The sequence below is a fragment of the Myotis myotis genome, unplaced genomic scaffold, assembly GCF_014108235.1.
Source record: "Myotis myotis isolate mMyoMyo1 unplaced genomic scaffold, mMyoMyo1.p scaffold_m19_p_12, whole genome shotgun sequence".
In the NCBI taxonomy this organism is placed as follows: Eukaryota; Metazoa; Chordata; class Mammalia; order Chiroptera; family Vespertilionidae; genus Myotis; species Myotis myotis.
In genome coordinates this window covers 23,542,865-23,570,798 of record NW_023416316.1, presented here as the reverse complement: position 1 = coordinate 23,570,798, position 27,934 = coordinate 23,542,865, and the positions used below count along the sequence as shown (strand labels likewise).

Here is a 27,934-nt window from a genome sequence, read left to right as displayed (position 1 = left end):
AATGATGAGGCATGAGGTGGCCCCAAGAGGGAGTGATCAGAAGTCCCTGCCAGAAAAAGACAGGGCAGTACCCTGTGTAATGTGGCCTTCTTCACCGCAGGACAAGTAGGCCAACTTAGGAGAATACACAAGTCTGGTATGTGCTTTGTTATCTAAATACTAGAGGCCCAGTGCATGAATGAAGTTTGTGCACTCAGGGGGAGGAGGGGCAGACAGGGTCCCCTCAGCCCAGCCTGTGCCCTCTTGCAGTCTGGGAGCCCTTGGGGGATGTCCTACTGATGACTTAGGCCCACAGGGAGTGGACCTAAGCCATCAGTCAGACATTCTTAACACTGCCGCCTAGGCAGGAGAAGCTCCCACCACTGCCTCTGCACTTGCCAGCGTGAGCCTGGCTTCTGGCTGATCACAAGGGGGCAGCTCCTGCGTTGAGTGTCTGCCCCCTGGTGGTCAGTGGGCGTCATAGCAACCAGTCGTCCTACTGCTTGGTCAATTTGCATATTATATAGGATATACTTAGATAATTATGCTTTAATATAAAATATAAATTTATATTTTAATTAAGTTTATATTTTATATTACATAACATAGAATGAAATTGTGTTCTATATTAAAACTTATAAATTTAATAAATATAATATAGCCCTAGCCGGTTTGGCTCAGTGAATAGAGCGTCAGCCTCCAGATCAAAGCATCCTGGGTTCAATTTTGGTCAAGGGCATGTACCTTGGTTGCAGGCTCCTTGCTGGCCCCAGCCCTGGTCAGAGCATGTGCAAGGGGCAACCAGTCTATGTGCTTCTCTAACATCGATGTTTCTCTCTGTCTTTCTCTCTCTCTTTAACTCTGTCTAAAAGATCAATGGAAAAATAACCTCAGGTGAGGATTAACAAAAAAAAATTTAAATATAAAATTATTGTGTAAAATGTTTTTATAATAAAATTACATTTTAAGATTAAATATATATAAGTATTAATTTATATTACAAACACTTTTACTTTGTGCCCAGTCTATGATGATGTATTCATTGCCATGTTCAGTGCAGTGATGGATCCAGGTGGCAAGTGGCCAACAACCTGGGCAATGTAGGCATATTTAACAACCTGATTCTAGTCACTCTTATCAGAAAATAGACGCTTATTGTGGGCATCTACATGAGTGGCCCAAACTGTTCAATTTGCAGCTACAATGTTTACACAGTTTTCTCCCCAAATGAGGGGTGTCTTTAATATACCATCTTTAGTCTTTCAAGTGACAGACCAGATGACTAGAGCATTGACAACAGCCCAAGAGTTAGTAAAAACAGGCCCTGCCCTTAGGAGCAGTGTTTAAGGTGAGGAAAATGGCTTTCATTTCAGGCCACTGGGCTGACTGGCCTTGACCACAGGCGTTCTAACAGAGCCGGACTACCTCCCAGTTGAGGTTTAACTGCCTCCCAGTGGACACCACCAGCTTTTAACTTAGCCAAGTGATCAGTCAACCTGGCCTAGGATTTCAGCAGGACTTCCTCACATTAAGCCAGCAGCTTTGCTTATAGTGGCCACCTGTACACACCACACTTTGTCCTCACTGCCATACAGGTCAGGGTACAGCAGGGATGAGGTACATAGTGCAATTGGCTCTGTGCTAGGCTTTGCATTCACTTTCACTTTTGAGCAGCTGCTCACTCCTGTCTCAGCCAAGTGAACATCTAATATTTTTTTCTCCACTCGACATTTTATTTTATTTATTTATTTATTATTTATTTATTATTTTTTATTGCTTAAAGTATTACAAAGAGTATTACATATGTCTCCTTTTTTTTCCCCGCCCTTGACAATCCCCTGGCCTCCCCTACCCCCCAGTGTCTTATGTCCATTGGTTATGCTTATATGCATGCATACAAGTCCTTCGGTTGATCTCTTACCCCACTTTCCTGCCCCCCAACCCTCCCCAGTCTTCCTGCTATAGTTTGACAGTCTGTTCGAGGCAGCTCTGCCTCTGTATCTATTTTTGTTCATAAGTTTATAATGGTCTTTATTATCCAGAAATGAGTGAGATCATGTGGTATTTTTCCTTAATTGACTGGCTTATTTCACTTAGCATAATGCTCTCCAGTTCCATCCATGCTGTTGCAAATGGTAAGAGTTCCGTCTTTTTTACAGCAGCATAGTATTCCATCGTGTAGATGTACCACAGTTTTCTAATCCATTCATCTACAGATGGGCACTTAGGCTGTTTCCAGATCTTAACTATGGTGAATTGTGCTGCTATGAACATAGGGGTGCATATATCCTTTCTGACTGGTGTTTCTGGTTTCTTGGAATATATTCCTAGAAGTGGGATCACAGGGTCAAATGGGAGTTCCATTTGTAGTTTTTTGAGGAAACTCCATACTGTCTTCCATAGTGGCTGCACCAGTCTGCATTCCCACCAGCAATGCACAAGTGTTCCTTTTTCTCCACATCCTCTCCAGCACTTGTTTGTTGAATTGTTGATGATAGCCCTTCTGACAGGTGTGAGATGGTACCTCATTGTTGTTTTGATTTGCATCTCTCGGATGATTAGCGACTTTGAGCATGTTTTCATATGTCTCTTGGCTTTCTGAATGTCCTCTTTTAAAAGGTGTCTATTTAGGTCCTTTGCCCATTTTTTGATTGGATTGTTTATCTTCCTTCCACTCAACATTTTATATCAGAGAGCAAGGTCTTCATTGCTCTCACCATTGATTCCCACTTTGGAGATTCTTGGCTCAGCAGCCACCATCACATGGCCTTTCAGCTTGCTGCCCCATTGTCATGCTAACATCCCTTCCTCTGCCTGCCCAGAGACCCATTCCACTATTCAAGCTGCTGGTTTTAATCCTACTCCTAACCATTCAGACCATTAACTGATAGGACAGTGTGGTGCCTTACCTCCCCAACCTTGCCCACCACTTAGGCATGATCTCAGGAAGCTTCTCACCCCTGAACCTGACCTGCAGGGCCCATGTCCTTACTCTTCTAGAAAACTATGTCTCTGTCAGCATCCCGTCCTCATTGCCTGCATGCACTGTCAGGTCTTGGATTGCTTGCTGCAAACCCAACTCTAAGAAATGACCCAGGTAAAGAGCAATCAAAACTTTGCATTCTTCTGGTATACCCTGTAAGTACATGCAGAGATAATCAGACTTCCTGGAAGATTGCCTCTCCCAGTGTTATTGTGGTATTTCCAAGACTCAGTTGTGTCTGTAGCCATTACAGAAAAGTTTGATATAATGAGATTACTGACATTTGTGGCCTATATACTGATAGTGATTCTTTTAAAAAGTTAATATGGTAAGTGCCTTGAGAATTTATAAATATCTAGTTATATAGATGCTAGAGGCCCTGTGCACAACATTCATGTACTGGGGGCGAGGGGGTCTCTCAGCCCGGCCTGCACCCTCTCGCAGTCCGGGATGCCTCGGGGGATGTCCGACTGCCAGCGTGGAGCAGGCTTAAGCTGGCAGTTGGACATCGCCTGAGGGGTCCTTAGCATTGCCGCCACCGCCGCTCGCTCGCCCACCACCTGTGAGCCCGGCTTCTGGCTGAGCGGTGCTCCCCCTGTGGGAGCACACTGACCACCAGGGGTCAGCTCCTGCATTGAGCGTTTTCCCCCTGGTGGTCAGTGTGCATCATAACAACTGGTCCTTCTGTCGTTCAATCGATTTGCATATTAGGGTTTTATTATATAGGATCATTAGAATTAATAATAACATCATGTTTCCACTTCAGTTTTAAGTGTATCTTTTGGTGCCTACTATGAATAGGATTCAGAATGAAATATGGCAGAATGCCTACCTTACACTCATGTGTGCTGTCATGTGCTATTATGTGCATAGTTATAATATCTCCAGGGTAAAATTATACACAGCCTATAAATGAACAAAAAATGTAGTACACATTTGTATATATAGTGAACAATTATTTTCTCCCCAACTACAATGAGAGTAAATATATGTCCTGAGGACTCAGAGAGAATGCAAAGATACGAATCGGGGAAACGTGGTGTTCAGTGGGGAAAGGAGTTGCTCTAGATAGAGTTGGCCAAGTCTTGAGCATTAGAGTCTGTTAAAGTAATTGTTTCAACTGAAGAAGAAGCAAATAGCGAAGGCTCCTAGGAGCCAGATATAGAAACGATGGTAGCCATTTGGTGAAGAAATGTAGAGGTGGGGATCCAGAATATTTTGACGATCAGCTACCAGTTATCTAGAAGTTAATGATTAAGGCACTTGCCAGGGACAGACAGTAGTTTTGTAGAATATGATTTCAGATACTGCTGGTGCAGAAATATGTTCCCTTTTTCCCCACTCAGTGAGTGAAAGTAGTCATATTCATACTAAAGCCAAGAAAATACTTAGAATCTGGGGGTATTCTTTGCCTTAATAGAAGCTATTGCTTTAGAAGAAGCTGTTTTGTCTAGAGAAATGGCAGGAGCAGGACAAAGATCAAGAGTGAGGAACAGGAAGCTACCACTAGCTCAGTGACAATAACTATGATATCCCTCATGTCACTAGACTTGGGATTGCAAAAGATCATATAAGAACAGATTTTTTAAAAAAAATATATTTTATTGATTTTTTACAGAGAGGAAGGGAGAGAGATAGAGAGTTAGAAACATCGATGAGAGAGAAACATCGATCAGCTGCCTCCCGCATATCCCCCACTGGGGATATGCCCGCAACCCAGGTACATGCCCTTGACCGGAATCGAACCAGGGACCCTTCAGTCCGCAGGCCGACGCTCTATCCACTGAGCCAAACCGGTTTCGGCCAGATTTTTTTTTTTTTTCATTGATTTTTTTTTTAGAGAGAGTGGAGGGAAGGGGAGTGGGAGTGGGGAGAGAGAGAAACATCCCATAAGCTCCCAACCCAGGCCAGGGATCGAGCCTACAACCGAGGTATGTGTCCTTGACCAGGAATCAAACCCAGGCCGACACTCTAACCCCTGAGCCAAACCAGCCAGGGCAAGAATAGATTCTTATAATGGGCTGAAAGCTGGTGTTAGCAGTTAAAAAGAGTGAGAAAAGAGGAAAAAAAAAAAAAAGAAGTATAACAGCAAACAATCTTCTCTTTAAAATGAGCCTGTAACAAAAACTCAAAAATACATGAAGAAAGCAAATGATAAGGAAGCTAACAATATTCAGATCATGAATTCAATCTTAGTGGAAGAACACAAGGCAAAAGGACAAGCCACACAAAGAGAAGTTATTTGCAAAGCCAAACAAGAGTTAGTATCCAGAATATGTAAATAAATCCTACTGATCGGTAAGAAAGACAAATAGCTAAGATGGGAAATGAGTAAACAACACAAAAAGGCTATTCACAGAAGGAAGAAACAAATAGCCAACAAATATATTAAAAAAAATTCCACCTCAAACAGGGAAATAAAGATTAAATCCATAGTGAAGCACAATTTTATGCCCATTTTATTGGCAAAAGTTGGCAAGTCTGACAAAACCAAGTGTGGCAAGGATGTGAAGTAGTAAAAATTCTCATACTTTACTAGTGGAAATGTGAATTGGAGTAGCTACTTTAGAGAGCAATTTCAACCCAGAAGTTTCAGAAATTCTTGTACATTTACCAGGAGATATGTATAAGAAAGCGTATTACAATATTGTCATAATGGTGAAAAATGAGAAACCTGCTAAACATTCCTCTAGAGAATAAATAAATGCAATATATTGTTTTCACATGACAGGATACTTTCTCCAGTAAAAATGTATAAACCAAAGCAACTTGTATAAATCTCAAAAATATTGCTTTGAATAAAAGGTGGCGAGTGATTCTTACAGCACTATTTGTATAAAGATTGGAAACATGTAAAACAATATTATGTACCTTATGGGTACATATATTTGTAAGAAATAAAAGTATTAAAACTTTCATTGGAATGATACACACAAATTTAAGAGAATAGTATCTAAAGAGGGAGAGAAGGTAATGGAATTGGGAAACCGCAAAAAAGGGAACATTAAACATATCTGTATGGCCTGGCCAGCATGGCTCAGTGGTTGAGCACCAACCTGTGAACCAGGAGGTCACGGGGTTTGATTCTTGGTCAGGGCACATGCCCGAGTTGTGGGCTTGATCCCCAGTGTGGGGCGTGCAGGAGGCAACAGATCAGTGGTTCTCTCTCCTTATTGATGTTTCTATCTATCTCGCTCCCTTCCTCTCTGAAATCAATTTTAAAAAATGGAAAATCTAAAGTAAAATATCAAGGTACTTCACCCAGAAGGTCTATGTTATTGTTATTAAGATTTAATGACTATATTTTTTCCTTAAAAAGGAGCTCATCTTAGAGAACTGGGTGGACAAAATACTGTGCGAGTTTGAAAGTGGCATTCTGGGTTGGTTTCTCAGGTTCATTTCAAGTTCTGTTCTCCAGGACAGAGAATTTTTCATCCTCTTTAACCCTTTTAGATATTATGCTCCTTCTCATGCATCTAGGGCAGTGATGGCGAACCTATGACACGCGTGTCAGAGGTGACACGTGAACTCATTTTTTTGTTTGATTTTTCTTTGTTAAATGGCATTTAAATATATAAAATAAATATCAAAAATATAAGTCTTTGTTTTACTATGGTTGCAAATATCAAAAAATTTCTGATTTAACACGGCGCCAGAGTTAAGTTAGGGTTTTTGAAAATGCTGACACGCCGAGCTCAAAAGGTTCACCATCACTGATCTAGGGGGGAAACCCAATGTTATAATCATTTGTATTATTTAAAAAAAAGAGAAGTTCTTGGTGTTAACAATTATGGGAAAATAAGAGGAGGATTATGACTACCTAACAAAAACAAAGCAAAACATTCCGTGTGCCAGAGACATGAGGAAAATTTTTCACATTTCAGTGACATAACAGACCTGGTTATATCTGAGTTAATGTCCTTTTAGTGACTAAATCAGGGCTTTCCTGTAACTTCAGCTCTCTCACTACTATGTTAACCATCAGCTTCTTAAGAATATACATTCTTTTGATCTATTATCTCCTTATTCTTTTACTGTTTTCTACCTAGTCAAAAATGACAAAAGGGGATCATAAAACAGTCTACACTCAGGATTAGGAGGCCCTGGGTGGTCCTAAGCGATGATTAACTTCCAAATGGTCCCCAAAGTGTTTGCATTATAAGAATAAACCTGAAAACCTAAGAAGTCCCAATTTCAAGCAATAGTGAGGAAATGTTTAGACAATTTGGTTTATAGGAAGCAAAGTAGCCTGTAACAGGGTCCCCAGAATCATACAACCTTTAGAGAGTTATAAAATCAGCTTGCTATCTCAGACTAACATCTTCCCCTTTCCCACTGACACTAGAAATATTCTCCTGATTTTGCCTCTAAGAGTTGTCCTTCCCCTGTGCTCATTCTTAGAATTGAATTTGCATACACTGGGCATTTAATAAATACTTGTTCATGAGACCAAGGAAGTTGACCTTGATCCAACTGGATTATATTGTTTCTAGTCCCAGCTTTCTGATGTGTCTCTGTCCTATCAAATAGGAGAAGATGGCCTGAACATATAGCTGACCCCTCCCATGACACCTGCTAAATTCCTATTGGGTATGCCCTTGTTGTTTCTGTAGTATCAGTATCTGTAGGTAAAATATAGACATCCTACTCAATGGAAACAAAACAAAAAATCAGAAATACCATTATTTATAACATTCCAACTATTTTTATTCTTACTTCTCCCTAACCTTGGTTTTCTCCTTAATCACTAGCTGAATTACATATACCATGTACAGTCATATTTCCTGATCTACCAGCCCTCTATCGTGGTCACTCTTGGTTTCACTTTACCGTCTATGTTTTGTTGCCTGCTCCACACTGGAAAACTGTTCATAATATCAGTAGCAAACATTTACTGAGCATTTGCTTTGTGCATTGTTCTTAGAACTTTACAGATATTATCTTTATCATTTCATTTGCATAATAATCTCAGGTACTCTTATTATTCTTATTTTACAGATTAGGAAGTAGAGGCACAGGAAGATCTTTGTAATAAGTCAAGTGCAAACATTTTACTGTTGTCTGCTTCAGAACAAAGCTCAGTAACTGTTTGTTGAATGAATGAGTAAATCAGTTATTACTGAGATGTGCCATGTAGATAGAATTCCCAGAATAATGTAAAATGTAAATATGAAAAGTACTGTCTATAACTCAGTAGCTACCCCATCAACATATTCTAATTTCCTTTTCCTTCCCTTTTCCTCTAAATTTCAGAATCAAAATAATTGTCTGATTGAATATTTTTAAAAGGTCATGATGAATTATTCTGTAATATTTGAAATGCTATGCTCAAAAAGGTCAACCTTTTTATTTTTTAGTGTGAAATACCACATAGATTTGTTTTTCCTTGGGCACCTTTTCTTCTTTCAAAGAAAAGATGGCAAGAGATTTAGAGCAGGGTGCCCTCTTGAGGAAAATTTAGCACCTTTCTTTTCAAAAGTTGACACTGGGCGAAATGAGAAGTCCTGATAAATGATGTCTGCTATGAATGAGGCTCAGATACATGAAATATTAAAAAATAAGAGTAACAAAATACCAGATATCTGAGAATTAGGATTCTGTTATACTTGATGTAGCAACTGTAAGAATTTTTAAATAAAAACAAAACCTCTAGAAGATATCTCGTTTCCTCTTATTCACTCAGAACTTCAAGTGATGTTTATTAAATACCTATTTTGTGCCAGGAACACTGCCAAGCACAGTGGTCATTAAAACATAGCCTCTGTAGCTGACAGCTTGTGAGGAAGATCACAGTAGAGGGAACAAACACATGTATAGGTCATTATAAACTGAGAAAAGTATATGAATGGTATAAAAGGGTGCGAGAATAAAGAACAACATAAGGTTGGTCTACTTTGGGTGGTCAAGGACAAGCCTTTCTGAGAAGAAATAGCTGAGCTGAGCCAGTTTGCTTTTCAGTATGTTCCAAGGGTGGGGAACCTTTTTTTCCAAAAGCCATTTGGATATTTATAACATCATTCTCTTAATACATTCACTTAATATAAATGTATGTTGCTATGAAAAAAGCTCCTAGATATATTGAATTTCGAGTTCCACCTGCGGTTGCCCCAGCAGGGCCAGACCAAATGATTTCTCAGGCCTTTTACCGCTCACAGGCTGGACGTTCCCCACTCCTGGTCTATTCCAAGTCTGCCCATCTGATAGAGGCAGTCATTGTTGCTTTTAATCTTTATTGTTAAAAGAATTACGTATGTCCCCTATTTTCCCCCATTGACTTCTCGCTCACCCCCAGGCCTTCACCACACTACATATGGGTTATGCATATATATGCATACAAGTTCTTTGGTTGATCTCTTCCCACCCACCCACCCTAGACAGTCTTATGGACCCCTTTTCCTAGCCTTGTTCTTTCTTATCTCTTCCCCAATTCTTTTTTATAATTTATCTTTATTGTTGAAAATATTACAGATGTTCCCTTTTGTTTTCCCCATTGACCCCCTCCATAGTGCACCTCCCCTCCCACCCCAGGCCTTCACCGCACTATTGTCTGTGTCCATGGATTATGCCCATACGCATATATATTCTTTGGTTAATCTCTTCCCACCCAACCCATCCCCTCCTTCCTTCTGAGATTTGTCAGTCTGTTCCATGCTTCTATGTCTCTGGATTTATTTTGTTCATTAGTTTATTTTGTTCATTAGATTCCACATATGAGTGAGATAATGTGATACTTGTCTTTCTCCGACTGGCTTATTCTGCCCCAATTCTTGAGCTGGGTTAAATCCTGTCTCTGCCCTTTGGACGAGCAGGCAACTCTCATTCATCCTTTGCACCTCGTTGTTGCTCTAACTGGTCTCCTTCACACTAGAGCCTCACAGTCTTCACTCAGAGGGGGTGGGGGCAGGCGGGGGGAATGCTTAATTAACAAATGTCTTCCTTACTTACACTGATAACCCCTCATAGTAGAACATCAACGCATTATAATCCTAAACGGCCAAATTTCCAATAAGGTTAAAGGTGGAGAGGATCTCAGAAAGTGAAAAGGACAGATAACCCTGCCACTGTGCTTTAACTTTGAATAGGGAGAGGTAAAGGGGCATGAAGTAGGCAGAGACCTTGGTCATGCAATACAGTTGGGTCATGTTGACTTTGAAATATCTGTAGTACTAAGCATCTTCGGAAAAACCTCAAAAGAACTATTTTTTTGTAGGGTTTGTGTTTGTGTTTTTTTTTGGTTTGTTTGTTTCAAGGCTCCCATATTACACAGACATACTGTACTATTCAATAGCCCCCCCTTATTTGTGGGGAATACATTCCAAGACCCCGGGTGGATGCCTGAAACTGAGGTTACCACTGAACCCTATATGTTATGTTTTTTCCCACATACCTATGATAAATTTTAATATATAAATTAGGCACATTAAGAGAATAGCAATAACTAATAATAGAACAATTATAGCAATGTACTGTAATAAGAGTTATGTGAATGTGGTCTCTCTCTCTGATAACAAGATGGCTACTAAGTGCCTAATGGGCGGTAGGGTATGTGGCATGACTACAGTAAATGAAGGGGTGATTCTTGACTCACTATATAAAGAGATGATTCTAGTCCCAGGCGGGACAGAGCTGGATGGCACAAGATTTCATCACATTACTCAGAACTACACACAGCTTAAAACTTATGAATTGCTTGTTTCTGTGGTTTTCCATTTAATATTTTGGACTGCAGTCACGAAAACCACCGAAAACGAAGCTGTGGATAAGGAGGTACTGTTCTATAATGATTGGCAAGGATCCCCTCCAGTGTGTTGCTCTACCCTTGTAGTTGTTTCTTTTTCCAGATGAGTTGATTCTATCAAATTGGAGGGTTTAACTGATGTGGAGAGAATTGCCTCAGATGGATGGCCTGCTATGACTTCTGGGTTGGTGTTTAGGTGACCTATGAGTCAGGAACCCGAAGTGTGAACAAAGTGTGCTTCTACTTCAGTTGTACCTGTAAATAGCTGTCTTCCAGAAAACTAGCACCTCCTCCTTATCAACCAGGTGACTGTGAACAACACATTTAACCCCTTTGAATCTCACCTGTAAATTGGGGTTTAAAATCTCTGCTTATTTCACAAAGTTACCATATTTTGAATATAAATAATATGTGTTATGTTGGTCAAAATGTGCTAAAGATAATATACTTATTGCTGCTACTATATAGCAATTTGGAAAATACACCAAAAAACATAAAATGTACAAACTCCTTTGACCCAGTAAATTGGTTCCTGATAATTTATTCTTATGAAAAATTTTAAGAAAAAAACAAACCTGTTTTCTTCTATAAAGAAAACATTGGAAATAATATTAGAATGGTTAAATAAAATATGTTGCTTTTATAAAATGAAATATTGACCAGCAACTATGTAAACTAGATGCATATGGAAAGGGGCTAGAAGGAAACATGAAAAAATTAAACAATTGAAAGAGTAGTAGAACTTTAAATATTTTCCTCTTATTATTCTGAATGTTATTATTGCAGCAGAATAATTACAATACTTGAAACACTTTAAAATTTTAAAAAATTTGCCCATCCGATGTGGCTCAGTGGTTGAGCACCAACCTATGAACCAGGAGGTTGCGATTCGATTCCTGGTCTGGGCACATGCCCAGGTTGCAGGTACCATCCCCATTTTGGGGCATGCAGGAGGCAGCCGAGCAATGATTCTCTCTCATCATTACGTTTCTCTCTCTCTCTCTCTCCCCCTCTCCCTTCCTTTCTGAAATCAATAAAAATACATTTTTTAAAAATAATAAAATTTTAAAAAATAATGGCCTCAAACTAAATTTCCTCTTACCATCTCTTGTTTTTTATTTAGGGAAATTATCGTTTCATGAAACTCTTACTCACACGTAGAGCGAATTGGATGCAGAAGGATCTAGAAGAGATGACTCCTCTGCACTTGACAACCCGGCACAAAAGCCCCAAGTGTTTAGCGCTTCTGCTGAAGTTTATGGCGCCAGGAGAGGTGGATACACAGGATAAAAACAAGGTAATGGTGCGCCAAAATAAAAGACAAATAAGAACAGGAAGCATGTGCTTCCTTTTATAATATGAAACCTCAAGGAAGAAGGCAGGAATTACCCCTCATACACATGATAGAAGAACTCCCAAGTCCCCACATGCCCTAATAAAGTATTTCACTTAAAGTCTGTCATTTTATCCTCCTAGCAACCATGTGTAGGAGATAGTACCATCTTCTTTATACAGATGGAGAAACTGAAGCTCAAGAAGATTAAAATTCTGTCCAAGATCCAAGTGGTGGGACTAGAATTCAAACAGAAACCCCTTATTGAACAGCTGGTTGTGATAGTGACCATGGTGTTAGATTTGTGGTGGCCGATGGATAGTCATTTCCTTTTGGTTCTAGCATCCGTCCTGGCATTTGTTGCTATGATTCACTATCTTCCCTGATTTTGAAGTTTAACATATTGTACACATTGGTCATTGTAATAGACTGGTTATTGCTCTGATCGTTTTTTACAGGGAAAAAATGTAGTCTTTAGTTAGACAAGTTCAATACTCCTCTGTTTTAACCAGGCACTTAATTATAGAGTCTTGCTAACTGTAACACTCCCATGTAATTAAAACTCTTATGATTACATCCACAATGTTTATATTCAATAATCTGTTCACTCTCATAGTGTTCTTTGTGTAGTTTTCTGATTTTGTTTAGTAATCAATCACATAATCCAAAGCTCTGTAATCAACTTTGTTTTACAGCATACTGTAGACCAGTGATGGCAAACCTATGACACGCGTATCAGAGGTGACACGTGAACTCATTTTTTTGGTTGATTTTTCTTTGTTAAATGGCATTTAAATATATAAAATAAATATCAAAAATATAAGTCTTTGTTTTACTATGGTTGCAAATATCAAAAAATTTCTATACGTGACACGGCACCAGAGTTAAGTTAGGGTTTTTCAAAATGCTGACACGCCGAGCTCAAAAGGTTCGCCATCACTGCTGTAGACTAATATTATTCCTAACTCACAGCATCTCCACAGTGCTAATATTTTACTGAAAAAAAGCACTTTGATAAATCCACAAAGAATACTAGTCACTTAAGAAGCTATGAATTTCTTTGGGCTTTATAATATCTTCCCCAAATATTCTAGAAACTTCCTACTCTCTTCCAATATTAGTATATGATTCTGTATGTAACAGGGATGGGAGGTTATCCAGTGAGACAGGTGGAAAATGGAACTCCACAGTCTAGGCAGGCACAGAGAAGAAAGCGAGACAAATGCCTAGGGCAGTGATTCTCAAAGTATCTGAGGGTGAGGATCAGTTTCTTTCATTTCCAATCTGTCACAGAGCAATAATTTTATGACATATAATATAAATGCACAACACCAAAAGAACAACCAATTAAAAAGGGGCCTAAAACTTGAATAGACATTTCTCCAAAGAAGATAGACAAACAGCCAACAAGCACATGAAAAGATGCTCAGCATCACTATTTATTAAGGAAAAGCAAATCAAAACTACAATAAGATAGCACTTCATACCCTTTAGGATGCAATTATTACGTACATACAAAAATAAGCGTTGGTGAGGCTACAGAGAAATTTGAACCCTTGTGCAATGCTGGTAGGAATGTAAATTGGTACAGCCACTGTGGAAAACAATACGACAGTTCCTAAAAATTTAAACATAGAATTACCATATGACCTAGTAATACTCTTTCTTGGTGTACATCCAAAAGAATTGAAATCAGGAACTAGGACAGATATTTGTACATCCACATTCATAGAAACATTATTCAGAATAGCCAAAAAAAAATGGAAACAACTCAAATGTTCATTGACAGCAGATCGCTGGATAAACAAAAGGCAGTGTATACATACAGTGGGATATTATTCACACTTCTAAAGGAATTAAATTTTGACACATGCTACAATATTGGTGAACTTTGAAGACATTAGGCTAAGTGAAATGTCAGACACGAAAGGAGAAATATTGTCTGATTCCACTTATGAGGTACCTAGAATAGTCAAATTAATAGAGACAGAAAGTAGAACAGTGGTTGCCAAGGCCTGGGAGGAGCTGGCAATTGGTAGTCATTGTTAAGTGGCTATGGAGTTTCAGTTTGGGAAGTTGAAAAATATTTTAGATGTATGGTCTGATGGTTGCATAACAATTTGAATGTGCTTAATGCCACTGAACTGTACACTTAAAAACTGTTAAAATAGTGAATTTTATGTTATGTATATACTAGAGGCCCGGTGCACAAAATTCGTGCACGGGGTGGGGTGTGTGTGTCCCTCAGCCCAGCTGCACCCTCTCCAATCTGAGACCCCTAGAGGGATGTCTGACTGCCCATTTAGGCCCGATCCCAGTGGAATCGGGCCTAAATGGGCAGTCGGACATTCCTCTCACAATCCAGGACTGCTGGCTCCCAACCGCTCGCCTGCCTGCCTGCCTGATTGCCCCTAACAGCTTCTGCCTGCCAGCCTGATGGATGCCTAACTGCTCCGCTGCTGGCCCGATTGCCCCCAACTTCCCTTCCCTGCAGGCCTGGTCACCCCAACTGCCCTCCCCTGCTGGACCTGTCACCCCTAACTTCTCTCCCTTGCCAGCCTTGTTGCCCCCAACTTCCCTCCCCTGCCAGCCTGGCCCCCCCCCCAACCTCCCCTGCAGGCCTGATCACCCCCAATTGCCCTCCCTTTCAGGCCTGGTCCCTCCCAACTCCCCTCCCCTGCCAGCCTGGTTGCCCCTAACTGCTCTCCCCTGCTGGCCTGGCCCCCCCCCCAACTGCCCTCCCCACCAACTGCCCTCCCCTGCTGGCCTGATCACCCCCAACTGCCCTCCCCTGCCGGCCATTTTGTGGTGGCCATCTTTGACCACATGGGGGTGGCCATCTTGTATGTTGGAGTGATGGTCAATTTGCATATCACTCTTTTATTATATAGGAATTTTACCAGAGTAAAAAAAGAATTACCAGAAAAATAAAAACAAAAATATAAAAAATGCAATCCCAAATTTTTTACTCTTAGATTCAACAGACATAATATTACATTTCAATAAATACATTCAGAATAAACATTACATGGGAAAAGAAAAGAATTACAGAAATTGCACATGTTGTTTACTGAAAATATAGTTATAGGCAATTCATTGCTATTGTATTTGTGACTTTTTTTGTTTTGCAGTTATTACTAAATAAAAGGTATTAAGTTAAATAGTGGTTCTTTATATTAAATGCCTATAGGTACACTCTGAATGAATACCATCCTACATAATAAAAGCCTAATATGCTAAGTGTCCGACCGTTCGTTCATTTGACGGTTTGACCAGTCGCTATGATGCACACTGACCACCAGGGGGCAGACGCTCAGACCAGTAGGTTAGCTTGCTGCTGGGGTCCGGCCGATGGGGACTGGGCGAGACAGGCCAGACACGCCCTGGAGCCCTCCCGCAGTCCCTCCCTGGCTGGCCCTGATCAGCCCTGAGGGATCCTGGATTGCAAGAGGGCACAGGCCAAGCCGAGGGATCCCATTAGTGCACGAATCTGTACACCAGGCCTCTAGTGTATATATAAAGTGTTTATTGTGACAAATGAGCTTGGTTCCTGCTGTTAGATGACCTTATTCTAGATTGGCTTGATGACAGTGCTACTTTTGTCTCCTTAATAAATCTCTTGGCAGAGAAAGCAGTCTTACTATGGTATGTTGATGAGCATGAAGAAGAGATTTTAAAGTAATGTCAGCCCATTTCGAATGTTCATTTTTAACTTTTATCTGAAATAAAGCAAATCTTGCTGTATTTTCCAAATGTATCTTTTATCAGTAACTAGGTCTAACAATTTATCATGTAAAATTACAGCTAAATTTATTCTTTGATATAAGAAAATAATTCCAGCTTTTTCTCCACCAGAGTTAGGCTAGGCCTGCAGGTCTGTGGCGAGCCGCGGCCGTGGGTCTCTCTTCCGCAGGATGGGGTTTGTGAAAGTTGTCAAGAATAAGGCCTACTTCAAGCGATACCAAGTGAAATTCAGAAGACGGCGAGAGGGTAAAACCGATTACTATGCCCGGAAACGCTTGGTCATCCAGGATAAAAATAAGTACAACACACCGAAGTACCGGATGATCGTCCGCGTCACCAACCGAGACATCATCTGTCAGATCGCTTATGCCCGTATAGAAGGAGATATGATAGTTTGTGCAGCTTATGCTCATGAACTCCCCAAGTATGGTGTGAAGGTTGGCCTGACAAATTATGCTGCAGCATATTGTACTGGCCTGCTGCTGGCCCGCAGGCTTCTCAATAGGTTTGGCATGGACAAGATCTATGAAGGCCAGGTGGAGGTGACTGGAGATGAATACAATGTGGAAAGCATTGATGGTCAACCTGGTGCCTTCACCTGCTACTTGGATGCAGAGTTTGCCAGAACTACTACTGGAAATAAAGTTTTTGGGGCCCTGAAGGGAGCTGTGGATGGAGGCCTATCTATCCCTCACAGTATCAAACGATTCCCTGGTTATGATTCAGAAAGCAAGGAATTTAATGCAGAAGTACATCGGAAGCACATCATGGGTCAGAACGTTGCAGATTATATGCGTTATGTAATGGAAGAAGATGAAGATGCTTACAAGAAACAGTTCTCTCAATATATAAAGAAAACGTAACTCCAGACATGGAGGAGATGTATAAGAAAGCTCATGCCGCTATACGAGAGAATCCACTCTATGAGAAGAAGCCTAAGAAAGAAGTTAAAAAGAAGAGGTGGAACCGTCCCAAAATGTCTCTTGCCCAGAAGAAAGATCGGGTAGCTCAGAAGAAAGCAAGCTTCCTCAGAGCTCAGGAACGGGCTGCTGAGAGCTAATAAACCAAATCATAATTTTCTATGAAGATTTTCCAGAAGAGAGACAATAAACTTATTAGGCAAACAGCTAAAAAAAAAAGAAAAAAGAAAAATGAAAAAAAAATAATTCCAGATCTATGATTTCCTATGCATGGATTTTTTAATAATAAAATTCAAAACATTGTGTCAAATTATGAAGTTGCTTGATACAATATGAAGATCATCACTTTGTTGACAATTATTCATAAATTATTGGGCTGCTTTTCTCTTTCTCAGTATTATCATTCCTTAGTTTCTGATTACCTGAATGCCTGCCATGAAAAGGACAGCAGATGTGGAGGCAGACTGCCCGTGTTAAAATCTCAGTTTGGTCACTTACTACCTTTATGTCCTTGAGCAGAATACTTATCCTCCTTATGCGCAGTTTCCTTATCAATCATGTGCAAATTCAAGGGCACTTTCTCCCAGAATTGTCATGACAACTACATGAGATAAAATACATAAAACTCTTACAACAGTGCCTGCTACACAGTAAAAGCCTGGGAACAATGGGTCATGTATTGTTACTGTTGTTACTATTTTAAGAATCTCAATTTTGCAGCAAACAGCTCTGCATTGGAGTGCCTACTACAACAACCCTGAGCACGTGAAGCTGCTGATCAAGCATGATTCCAACATTGGGATTCCCGATGTCGAAGGCAAGATCCCACTTCACTGGGCAGCCAACCACAAAGATCCGAGCGCTGTGCATACAGTGCGATGCATTCTGGTGAGTACCACGGTGCTGCTAGACCCAGATGGCCTCTCTAAAAACCATAAATTAAAACAACAGAGAAATTCCGTTTATACCTACAAGGGGAAAGTGTAGTAAACTTGATAATACTAAATGGTTAATTTGTGCCAGCATTTGGGGAAACAAAAACTTTTACACATGGTCATGGATGTGTTCATTGGAACAACTATTTGAAGAACAGCTTAACAATTCCAGCTTAGTAATTCCCCCTCTAGGTTTCTAGTCTAGAGAGACGTATGTGCTACAAGCGGACATGTAAAGGAAGTGTGTTCATTGCAGCATTATTGTTAATAGTGGGAAAATGTAAATAACCTAAGTATCCTTCAGTAGGAGAATGGGTAACTACATTGTGGCTTAAAGATTAACTAGTATCAACATAGATACCCCAAAATATAGTGTTGAAAAAAATTGCCAAAGGATATGCAGTGTATAATGCACAAGTGTAAATATTAAAAAAACACACATACAAAATTTATGTATTGTTTATAGTTGTATACATAGGGAGCAAAGAACAAAACATACAGCTTTAGCTCAATCCATACCAGATACACAAGCACAAAATATTATACCTATTCAATCTAGATAGTCAGTGAATGGTATTTATTATATCTTTTCTATACTTTTTATGGTTAAATATGAAAATAAAATTGTATCACTTTACTATGCTGAGAGAGAACATAAGGTTTAGAAAACTACTCAGTTAATATGTCAATTGTGTTTTATTGAGGATATATGTGTCTGAAATCTCTGGTTCCTTAAAAATAGGATGCTGCTCCAACGGAGTCTCTACTGAACTGGCAAGACTATGAGGGGCGAACACCTCTTCACTTTGCAGTCGCTGATGGGAACATGACAGTGGTTGATGTCTTGACCTCATATGAAAGCTGCAATATAACATCTTATGATAACTTGTTTCGAACTCCACTTCACTGGGCAGCTCTACTAGGTGAGTTGAATGTGACTCAGAAGATGAACAGTAGGAGGAACTGTGTGAGCATAGGAAACTTTTTCTATGCCTTCTCTTTTCCTAACTCCCATCTTCCATTTATTTATATTTCTAATTATGTGGCACCATTTTACACCTAAATCCCTCTATTTATGCTTAAATTTTAATAATATGTGTTCTGTCATATATTAGTTTTCATTTCAACATCATGTCTTTTAATATATATATATAAAAGCCTAAGTGACCATTATGATCAGTCGACTGAACAACCGGTCGACCGGTCGCTATGACGTGCACTGACCACCAGGGGGAAGACACTCAATGCACACTGGTGGTCAATGTGCTCCCACAGCCAGCTCTCATGGCCGGCCAACCTCCCATGGTCCCTCTGCCTGGCCAGCTGGCCCCATCAGCACAAATCAGGACTGGGCAAGAGAGTCCCCAATCAGCCCAATCGCTGGCCAGGCCAAGGAACTCCACCCATGCACGAATTTGTGCACCGGGCCTCTAGTTTTTATCATAAAAGTAGTGCACATTTATTGACAAATACCAATGTAAAATAATCCTCTTTCCACATTCAGTGTCTTTATTTGGGGGGGAGGAGAGGTTTAAGTTTATGTTTGTGCTAATACAATCATATTTGATTTTTTTCTTTATATTTTCCTGATATGCCTTTTACTTAACCTTTTTGGGTATCACTTTCTTTAGATGAGAGAGTACCTATATGTGTCTGATTTTGGGGGCAATCTGAGAGTCTTTCTCTTTTAGTGCAGGAGTTTTACATAGTTATTCTTATATATTATTTGCTATTTTTCCTGCTATTCTGCTCTTTGATTATTATTGGTGTTTTTGTTTTTAATTTGCTTTTGTTTTTCTGTTGTTGTTTTTCTGCCTTTTGGTTTGTAGATTAGGTTTGTTGTTATTTGGTTTTAAATTGCCTAATGTTTCAGGAGCCTATTTAAGTTTTATTAGTGGTTACCTTTAAATTGATCAAAAGCTTTTTAAGCCTCAGTCAAAGTCAAGAGCAAAACTGCATATGTTCATTCCAATCTATTTAAAATGAGGAACTTAGCACACTTTTATTGCTCTTTTAGTATTTGTTAATATAACCTGAGGTTTTTTTCCCAATTATTATTGTGGTCTTATTTTTTAAATTATTTAATTAGAGTTCATTTCAATGTACAGTTTCATCCCTTTTCCCTTTTCTTCTGCATTCTGGGAGGACTTCACAAACTTGTCTCCATGTCATTAAATTGACTTTTTGTTCCATAAGTTCTGCTTGTTTTCTGCCTCTTATAGATTATAGTTTGATTTCCTTTTCTCATCCATATTTCCTTTTATCTCTGTCTAGTTCCCTTTTTACTTCCTTCCATTACCTTTTCATTCCAGTCCATTTTCTTTTTAGGATATTCTGTTTTGTTTCATAGAGGCCATCTCTTTGTACTTAGTCGAAGATGCCAAGCAGTTTCCTGAATTTTCCTCTGGATCCTTCTCTAGATCACTTTCTGAGGTATGCTCTTCATCTTTCTGATGGTGTTTTATCCTTCAGACAAGATAGGATGTGTTTCAGTTGACCACATGGCATAGATTGCCTTTGATCCTGCTTTGTCTGTTTGTGTGCTGGAGAAGTCCATCTCCAACCACAGCTGGAGAGCAGGGCGATGAGCACAGTGCTCACAAAAGTCCTTCCTCCTGCCTGGCTTTCGTGCAGTGTGTCCTTGCCCTGCTAATGTGGCGTCTGCTTTGCTGTTTGGTTCTTCAGTATGCTGAAGAAAGAGGATTTGTGAAATTCGGGTTTTCTAGATACACTACTAGCAGGTTTGTTCATTCTTTGATCCTTTCTGCCGTTCTTCACTTGTGGAGACCACATCCTCCAGAATGCATTGTAGAATATTTTCTGTACCACCAGCCACCTCCTCATTCCTGCCCACATGTTTGTAGGGATTTGAAATCATTGCTTAGATGTTAAAAGATTGGGGGATGGATAGGAGGCCTCAGAGATCACAGGAGATTATATTACAGTTTGTGCTCCCAGACAGAAGAAGAGAACAGCCGTGCAGTTCGGATTGGTTGTGCAGTGGAACCTGGAGACCAGAAGCATTGATGGCCCAGTGGGGCTGGCTTCTGGTTTCTAGTGCAGCTTCCACTTTTCCCATGGGCAGTTTCTAAAGTGAAGCCAGGGAATGCAGTAAGCCGATACCCTAGCATTCTTTTGTCTCAATCTGGAAATAGTAATTAATGTCACTTCCTTCCTGATTGAAGATTTAAGTTTTTAGTATGGTAGTTTTTACCTTTGTCCTACATTATCATAGTATTTTAATGAGAAGTTAGAAGAGGCTGCACTGAGGGCTGCTCCTCAGAAACCATTTGAATGTTATATGTATGTGCTAGTGATTTTTCTTACCCCTTTCCTTTAAATAGATTATAAGTTAATTAATGCCTTTGTATGTGATCGCTACCTTGTTGTGTCTGCTTTCAGGCCATGCACAGATTGTCCATCTCCTTTTAGAAAGAAATAAGTCTGGAACCATCCCCTCCGACAGCCAAGGAGCAACACCCTTGCACTATGCAGCTCAGAGTAACTTTGCTGTAAGTAAAACATGACAATTATCTTTTTTCTTAATTAAATTTTAATTTTTATATGATTGTAAATTTATAGGCAGTTGTACGAAATGAAACAGCGAGGTCCAATGTTCCCTTCACCCCATCTACCTCAATGGTAAGTAACATCTTGCAAAAATGTAATGCAGTCTCATAAACAGGAAATAGACATGGATACAACCCACTGACCTTACTCAAATTTCACCATTTACATGTGCTTACTATACTAGTATGTGAGTTTGTACAGTAATTATCTTTCAACAATTGTTCATATTGTTAACTCTGTGATGCAAAAGATAGTCTGAGCTTTTATAAAATTGTTACATGTGAAGTTTTATGCACTTTTTATTTTTACTGCTCAGTGTAACATTGGCCTTACTGTAAGTACACTTCATCTTTTTGTGACTTTTATAGCACTGAGGAAAACTTAGTGTTCAGCAATCTACAGTTGTCCTGAAGGCACTGTGGCAAAGCTTTGGAACTAGATAAACCTTGGCTCATTCCTGACTGTGGTATTTGCTGGCCGGGCGACTTTGCACAAATTTCTTAACCTCCTTGAGTCTTAGTTTCTTCATATGTAAACGATGATAATTATACCTTTTCTTTCAGGATTGTTGTAAGGATTAGGGAGAATTTATGACATGTGCTTACTGTAGTCTTGGCATTGAGCAGGTACTCAAAAAATGGAACGCCTTCCTATTATTACTAGTGCTGATAATTGTGTCCTTTATATACCTGAAAAAGCAATCATATGAATTATTGATATTTCCAAAGATATTGAATAATATTAAAAGTTCTTCACTTACCAAATTTTATAATTTACAACGCACTTTCTCATCCATTTTGTCACTCAGTCCAGCCAGAACATAATAGTGTCTAGGCTGCTTCAGCTCCTTGAGCATGAGTGGCCACCAAGAACCCAAGAAGTGAGCATTAAAGCAGTCACGGTTGATTTTGATGCCTTCTACATGGTATGCATAGTGAAACCTTTGGTTTCATTAAATTATTAGAATGCTGTCATCAGCATAGTATACTTCTGTCTTCCTGACTTCCCTAACTGCACCATTGAATACATTGAGTACTCAGATTGCCAAAATCATATTTCCACCCTTCTTTCTCGCTGGTACTCACAGAACTATAGCTATAGTCCTTTCTTGCAGACATTCATAAAAATTTATTTTATTTATCACCTAGAGTTCTGGCTAACCATTATCTTCTTTTATCTTCCAAGATCTCAGAAAAAATACAAAGTAGATTTTGAAGAGGATATCTTTCTTATTACAAAGAGATAAGAAAATAAGTTGCCCTAGTCTAGTCAATCTATAAAAATCAGAACTCAATCCATGTTTCACCACAAGACTATGAGATAGAACATGTTAGCCCTATTTACATATGAAGAAACCAAGGTTCCAAGAGATTAAAAGACTTGCCCAGGATCTTGAACCCAAGTCTAGACTCCAAATTTAACATATGTACAGATACCAGTAATTAAGTAACTATACTAATGGGACTAAGAAAAATTGTAGAACATTATGGATGTTCATTCAAAGAAATACTTGTTTGGCCGAACCGGTTTGGCTCAGTGGATAGAGCGTCAGCCTGCAGACTCAAGGGTCCCAGGTTTGATTCCGGTCAAGGGCATGTACCTTGGTTGCGGGCACATCCCCAGTGGGGGGCGTGCAGGAGGCAGCTGATCGATGTTTCTCTCTCATCGATGTTTCTAACTCTCTATCCCTCTCCCTTCTTCTCTGTAAAAAATCAATAAAATATATAAAAAAAATACTTGTTTGGGATAATCTGCCAATCCCAGAGATTATTTTTTAAATAATTATGCAAAATTCTAAGCTTAATATTAAGCCCATTAATTTTCTTGGACTTTATTAATTTATAAGAGGTTTTTTTTGTTGTTGTTTGTTTGTTTTTTTAAATATATTTTATTGATTTTTTACAGAGAGGAAGGGAGAGAGATAGAGAGTCAGAAACATCGATGAGAGAGAAACATCGACCAGCCGCCTCCCGCACATCCCCCACCGGGGATGTGCCCGCAACCCAGGTACATGCCCTTGACCGGAATCGAACCTGGGACCTTTCAGTCCGCAGGCCGACGCTCTATCCACTGAGCCAAACCGGTTTCGGCTTATAAGAGGTTTTAATTCTTTTTGCAAAACAGTAACAATAACCAAAAAAAACCTACAATCATTTCATTTGATTCAAAAGTAGGGAAAAATACTTGGCTTCTTAGTAGAAATCACATATAACAGTTGCTTTGTTACCATAAAAAATACTGCTCTCTTGTCTCAAATTTTTAAATGAAGTTTTCTTACAGGAAACAGTTAAGGTCTTTTTAAAACATCCTTCGGTAAAAGATGACTCAGACCTCGAAGGAAGAACATCCTTTATGTGGGCTGCTGGGAAAGGCAGTGATGATGTCCTTAGGACTATGCTGAGTTTAAAGTCTGACATTGATATCAACATGGCAGACAAATATGGAGGTACAGGTAAGAACTGGTAGACATAATTGATTTTCTTTTATTCAGGCTCCAAAATGTAAGTGATGCTATAAAATGTACAACAGAACCTTAAAATCGTTGTTCCTAATAAAACATTATTTGACTTTCATTTTTGCTTTTTCAGTTTAGGTTGCCAGGAGATCACTCAAAGGCCTACTTCCTCTAAGTATTATGACCAAAATTAGCCTGTTTCTACCAGGTGAATGTTGGCATTTGGTGTAAAACCCTGGTTGCTCCTTACACATGATTATGGACACTCTTCTGATTATCTTAGTGTAAAAAAAGCATAAACTGCCCTAACCGGTTTTGCTCAGTGGGTAGAGCGTCAGCCTGTGGACTGAAGGGTCCCGGGTTTGATTCCCATCAAGGGCACATGCCTGGGTGCTGGGCTCAATCCCCAGGAGGGGGCCTGCAGGAGGCAGGTGATCAATGAGTCTCTCATTGATATCTCTCTCTCCCTCTCTCTCTTTCTCCTCTCCCTTCCTCTCTGAAATCAATATAAATATTTTTTAAAAAAATAAATAAATAAAATATTTACAAATGGAAGGATATGATTCTAAAATTTCAATAAAAGCAATCAGAAGTGAGGGGTATTGATGGCAGTTAGAGGGAGCACAGTAAGCCATGTGCTGATAATTGCTGAAGCCGGATGATGGCTATATTGAGTTTACTATCTTTACTTTTGAATATGTTTAAATTTTCCATAGCATAAATTTAACTTTTAAAAAATAGCACTTCTATGTAAACTTGTGGCACTTTTTCAAAGAGGAAGCAACAATATTTAAGTCTAAGGTCATTTTAAAATAAAGTAAATGCAAATACTCAGAAATGGGGAAATTCCTTTAATAAAATTGTTTGTTCTATCTTTTTTACTTAATTCACGTTGTGCTGTGTGTTTTTATGTGACATTGATGTTTATCTGAAGAGTATCTATTGCATCCTTGTGCCCTATCACAGAATTATATGGTTTCAGAATTAGCAAGCACCTTAGAATTAGTCCTGGTCCAGAGTTTTTCAGCCGTGTTCTTTGGGACAACAGGCTTTTATACAGGTGAACTGGGAGTGTGGATGCTTAAGTGGATAACCTTCTACCCCTGTTTCAGCAGAACAATTCTAATTTTTTTTATATGTTGAATGTTTTATAAAATTTCATTTTGGGGAAAAGCCATTCTTATGCTCTTAAAATGTGAAAATAATCTGCCTCACACCATTCTTCAGTACTTGTCTTTCAGCCTCTGTTCGAACAGCTCCAATATAGGGAACCCAGTGCTTTACTTTTAACCTAACTCTTCTAGAATTCTCTTCCTTATACTGAGCTAAAATTTGTCAACCTGAATGTCCCACTCTGTGCTCTGTTTACATATCTGAAGTGACAGAACTTCAGATACGTGAAGTCTCACACACCCATCTGAATCTTGTCTAGGCCACACCAACTCTATCCATTTAGGTCAGAGTTCTCACACTCAAGTATGCATAGGAATTACTAGGCTATTTGTCGAAATGCAGATTTCCAGACGATGTGGACAGAGATCCTATTTCAAATCCTGTCAACAAGTCCTGTTGACTCCCCCTCCAAAATATATTCTAAATCTTTTTCTTTCTCTCCTTCTCCACTCCTGCCACCCTAGTGTGAGCCATCATTTTTCACCCAGTCTACTGCAATGGTTTTAACTGAGCTCCTTGCTTATATCCTAGTCTACTACAATGCATTTCCCTGAGAACAGCTGGAGGTTTTCTGTTTAAGCCATAAATCAGACAGTCTCACTCACCTCAGTGTCTACCGCATGGCACTCATGACCTGGCCTTTTCTGCCTGCCGTGCTGCAGCTTCCTTGCCTTCCCTAAACGCACATCCATTCCTGTCCTGTCCTGACTGTTCCCTTTGCCCCGGCTACTCTTTCTCCAGATCACCGCGTTTCTTATTCAGGTCTCAGCTTAAATGCCAGTTCCTTAGCAAAGCTTTCCCTAACCACCAGTCACTCTAAAATCAAAATATCTTGTTACTTCCTTCTTTAATTATGCCATTCATCACTATCTAGTACTTTCTTGCTTAGGTATATGGGTCCAGTGGGTTTGTTTGTTTGTTCTAGGTACTATAGAGCCGTAACACTTAGAAAGAATTGGCCCAGGCTTCTAGATAGTTAGAATTCAGCAAAATTTATAGAGTGAATTTAAATAGAATTTAAAGAGTGACGGGATGAGACAAGCACTAAAGTGGAGTAACATAGCAGGGGTCAGCCCAACATGGAACTCACATATAGTCACAGCCAGTCTTTGAAACCTCTTCCAAAAGCACCAGAGAAGAGACCAAATTCTATCGCAGTGTTTTCTCCAGTGTTGAAAGGAATTGCTGTTTCCTAAACTGGGCCCTGAGGAAACTGCTGACGTGTCTTTGGAGCCATATTGTATGAAAAAGGCACTCAGTGCAGTAAGATGTGCGACAGCTCTCAGTAGCATGTGGGTAGCAGCCACAGGAGTAGCTCGTGTAACCACTGAAGGAAGGATTGATGTCTCCTGCCACCATCCCTCGGGCATATGCTTATTGAGAGGGTTCAGTGGGCAGTGTTGCCTGCATCATTTAAATTATTTGTCTTCTTTGTTGTTTATCTCTCACTCTCCCAGAAAGAGGAAAAGATAGTAAAATAGTAACAGAGAAGAGGGGACAATTTCAGACCAATAGGATGCAAAGGAAGAATAGTGAGATGAGAAAGGGAAAAGTGTGAGTAATACTCTGAATAGAAAGGAAGATAGAAATCTACAAAAGTGAAAAAGAGAATCTTTAAGATCAGATTGCATTTAGCCAAAATGATAGGGAAATCAAAACAGGAAAAGATGCATAGTTAGAATAATAAAAAGGTAAAGTTGTTATTAAAGAGTTCATCAGCCCAGCTAGTGTGGCTCAGTGGTTGAGTGTCCACCCATGAACCAGGAAGTCAGGGTTCCATTCCCAGTCAGGGCACATGCCCAGGTTGTGGATTCGATCCCCAGTAGGGGGTGTGAAGAAGGCAGCCTATCGATGATTCTCTCTCATCATTGATGTTTCTATCTCTCTCCCCTCCCCCTCCCCTCCTCCCTCTCCCTCTATCTGGAATCAATAAAAACACAACAAAAAATTAAAGAGTTTATCACCTTCTCTTGCCCCCTTTTTAGCTTTACATGCTGCTGCCCTTTCTGGCCATGTCAGCACCGTGAAGCTATTATTGGAAAATAATGCTCAAGTAGATGCTACTGATGTCATGAAGCATACTCCACTTTTCCGAGCCTGTGAGATGGGACACAAAGATGTGATTCAGACCCTTATTAAAGGTTAGTTATTACGAGTGCTCCTAAATGGGGACATCTGTAATAGTGTCAACAATTAAAAAAAGTCACTCTCAAAATGTAGGAATTATTGCATTCACCATTTGAAATACACAGCCTTACAAAGCAGAGCCGCCTGGGTAGAGGATAGAGGGTAGATGGCATCAAGAAACACAGGGCCTACCTCCACTTATTGGTAGTTGTGTGATTTTGGCAGTTACTTCACCTGCCTGATCCTGTTTTATCTTCTGTAAAAGGGAAATGATGCCAAACCTGACCAAGGCTTATTGTAAACATCTGAAGTAGATAATATATGTGGAAGCATTCTGCTAAGCATATAAAGCATGTAAGAATCTGTTTGTTCTCTATGATAGTCATTTTCATTATATTCTTGCTTTTTCAGGTGGAGCAAGGGTAGATCTAGTTGACCAGGACGGTCATTCTCTTCTTCACTGGGCAGCTCTGGGAGGAAATGCCGATGTTTGCCAGATATTGATAGAAAATAAGATCAATCCAAATGTGCAAGATTACGCAGGAAGAACCCCTCTGCAGTGTGCTGCGTATGGGGGATACATCAACTGCATGGCAGTGCTCATGGAGAATAATGCAGACCCTAACATTCAAGACAAAGAGGTAGAAAGGCTGGGTCTTTCTATATTGTCTGCTCCAAAGTGTTTAGAGTATTTTTTTCTTTGTTCACTGAAATTAAGTAAAATGACAATTTGCCAAATGAAGAGATCCCCCACAAATCTGCTAATTAAAAATGATTTTTATTTGCCCATGCTCTCTTCAAGTCCTTGCCTATATACCTATATAATTTAACAAAGTCATAATGGGAATAACTCTGTAACTTTGTAAAGTATATATACATGGCATATGGATATGTATGTATATAAATATATGATGTGATTTTACAAACCACATTTGGTTTTGTTCACTTAAAATTATCACCAATATTTTCTTATTTGG

General features: G+C 39.6%; 1 protein-coding gene and 1 pseudogene across 4 annotated transcripts in view; both read left to right on the top strand.

The window, feature by feature from the left end:
- Window positions 1-27,934, top strand: part of INVS (inversin) — a 132,168-nt gene that overhangs the window by 56,532 nt on the left and 47,702 nt on the right. Inside the window, exons 4-12 of one of the 4 annotated variants that reach the window (XM_036330191.1) lie at window positions 11,824-11,997; window positions 17,418-17,585; window positions 18,375-18,555; window positions 21,035-21,144; window positions 21,215-21,274; window positions 22,011-22,127; window positions 23,483-23,654; window positions 26,816-26,971; window positions 27,369-27,598. In XM_036330191.1, the coding sequence (XP_036186084.1) occupies window positions 11,824-11,997; window positions 17,418-17,585; window positions 18,375-18,555; window positions 21,035-21,144; window positions 21,215-21,274; window positions 22,011-22,127; window positions 23,483-23,654; window positions 26,816-26,971; window positions 27,369-27,598 (1,368 nt within the window). The remainder of the gene's footprint in view (window positions 1-11,823; window positions 11,998-17,417; window positions 17,586-18,374; window positions 18,556-21,034; window positions 21,145-21,214; window positions 21,275-22,010; window positions 22,128-23,482; window positions 23,655-26,815; window positions 26,972-27,368; window positions 27,599-27,934) is intronic. The other 3 variants (XM_036330192.1, XM_036330193.1, XM_036330194.1) reach the window with 3 other exon arrangements.
- LOC118667256 lies at window positions 15,866-16,903 on the top strand (annotated as a pseudogene).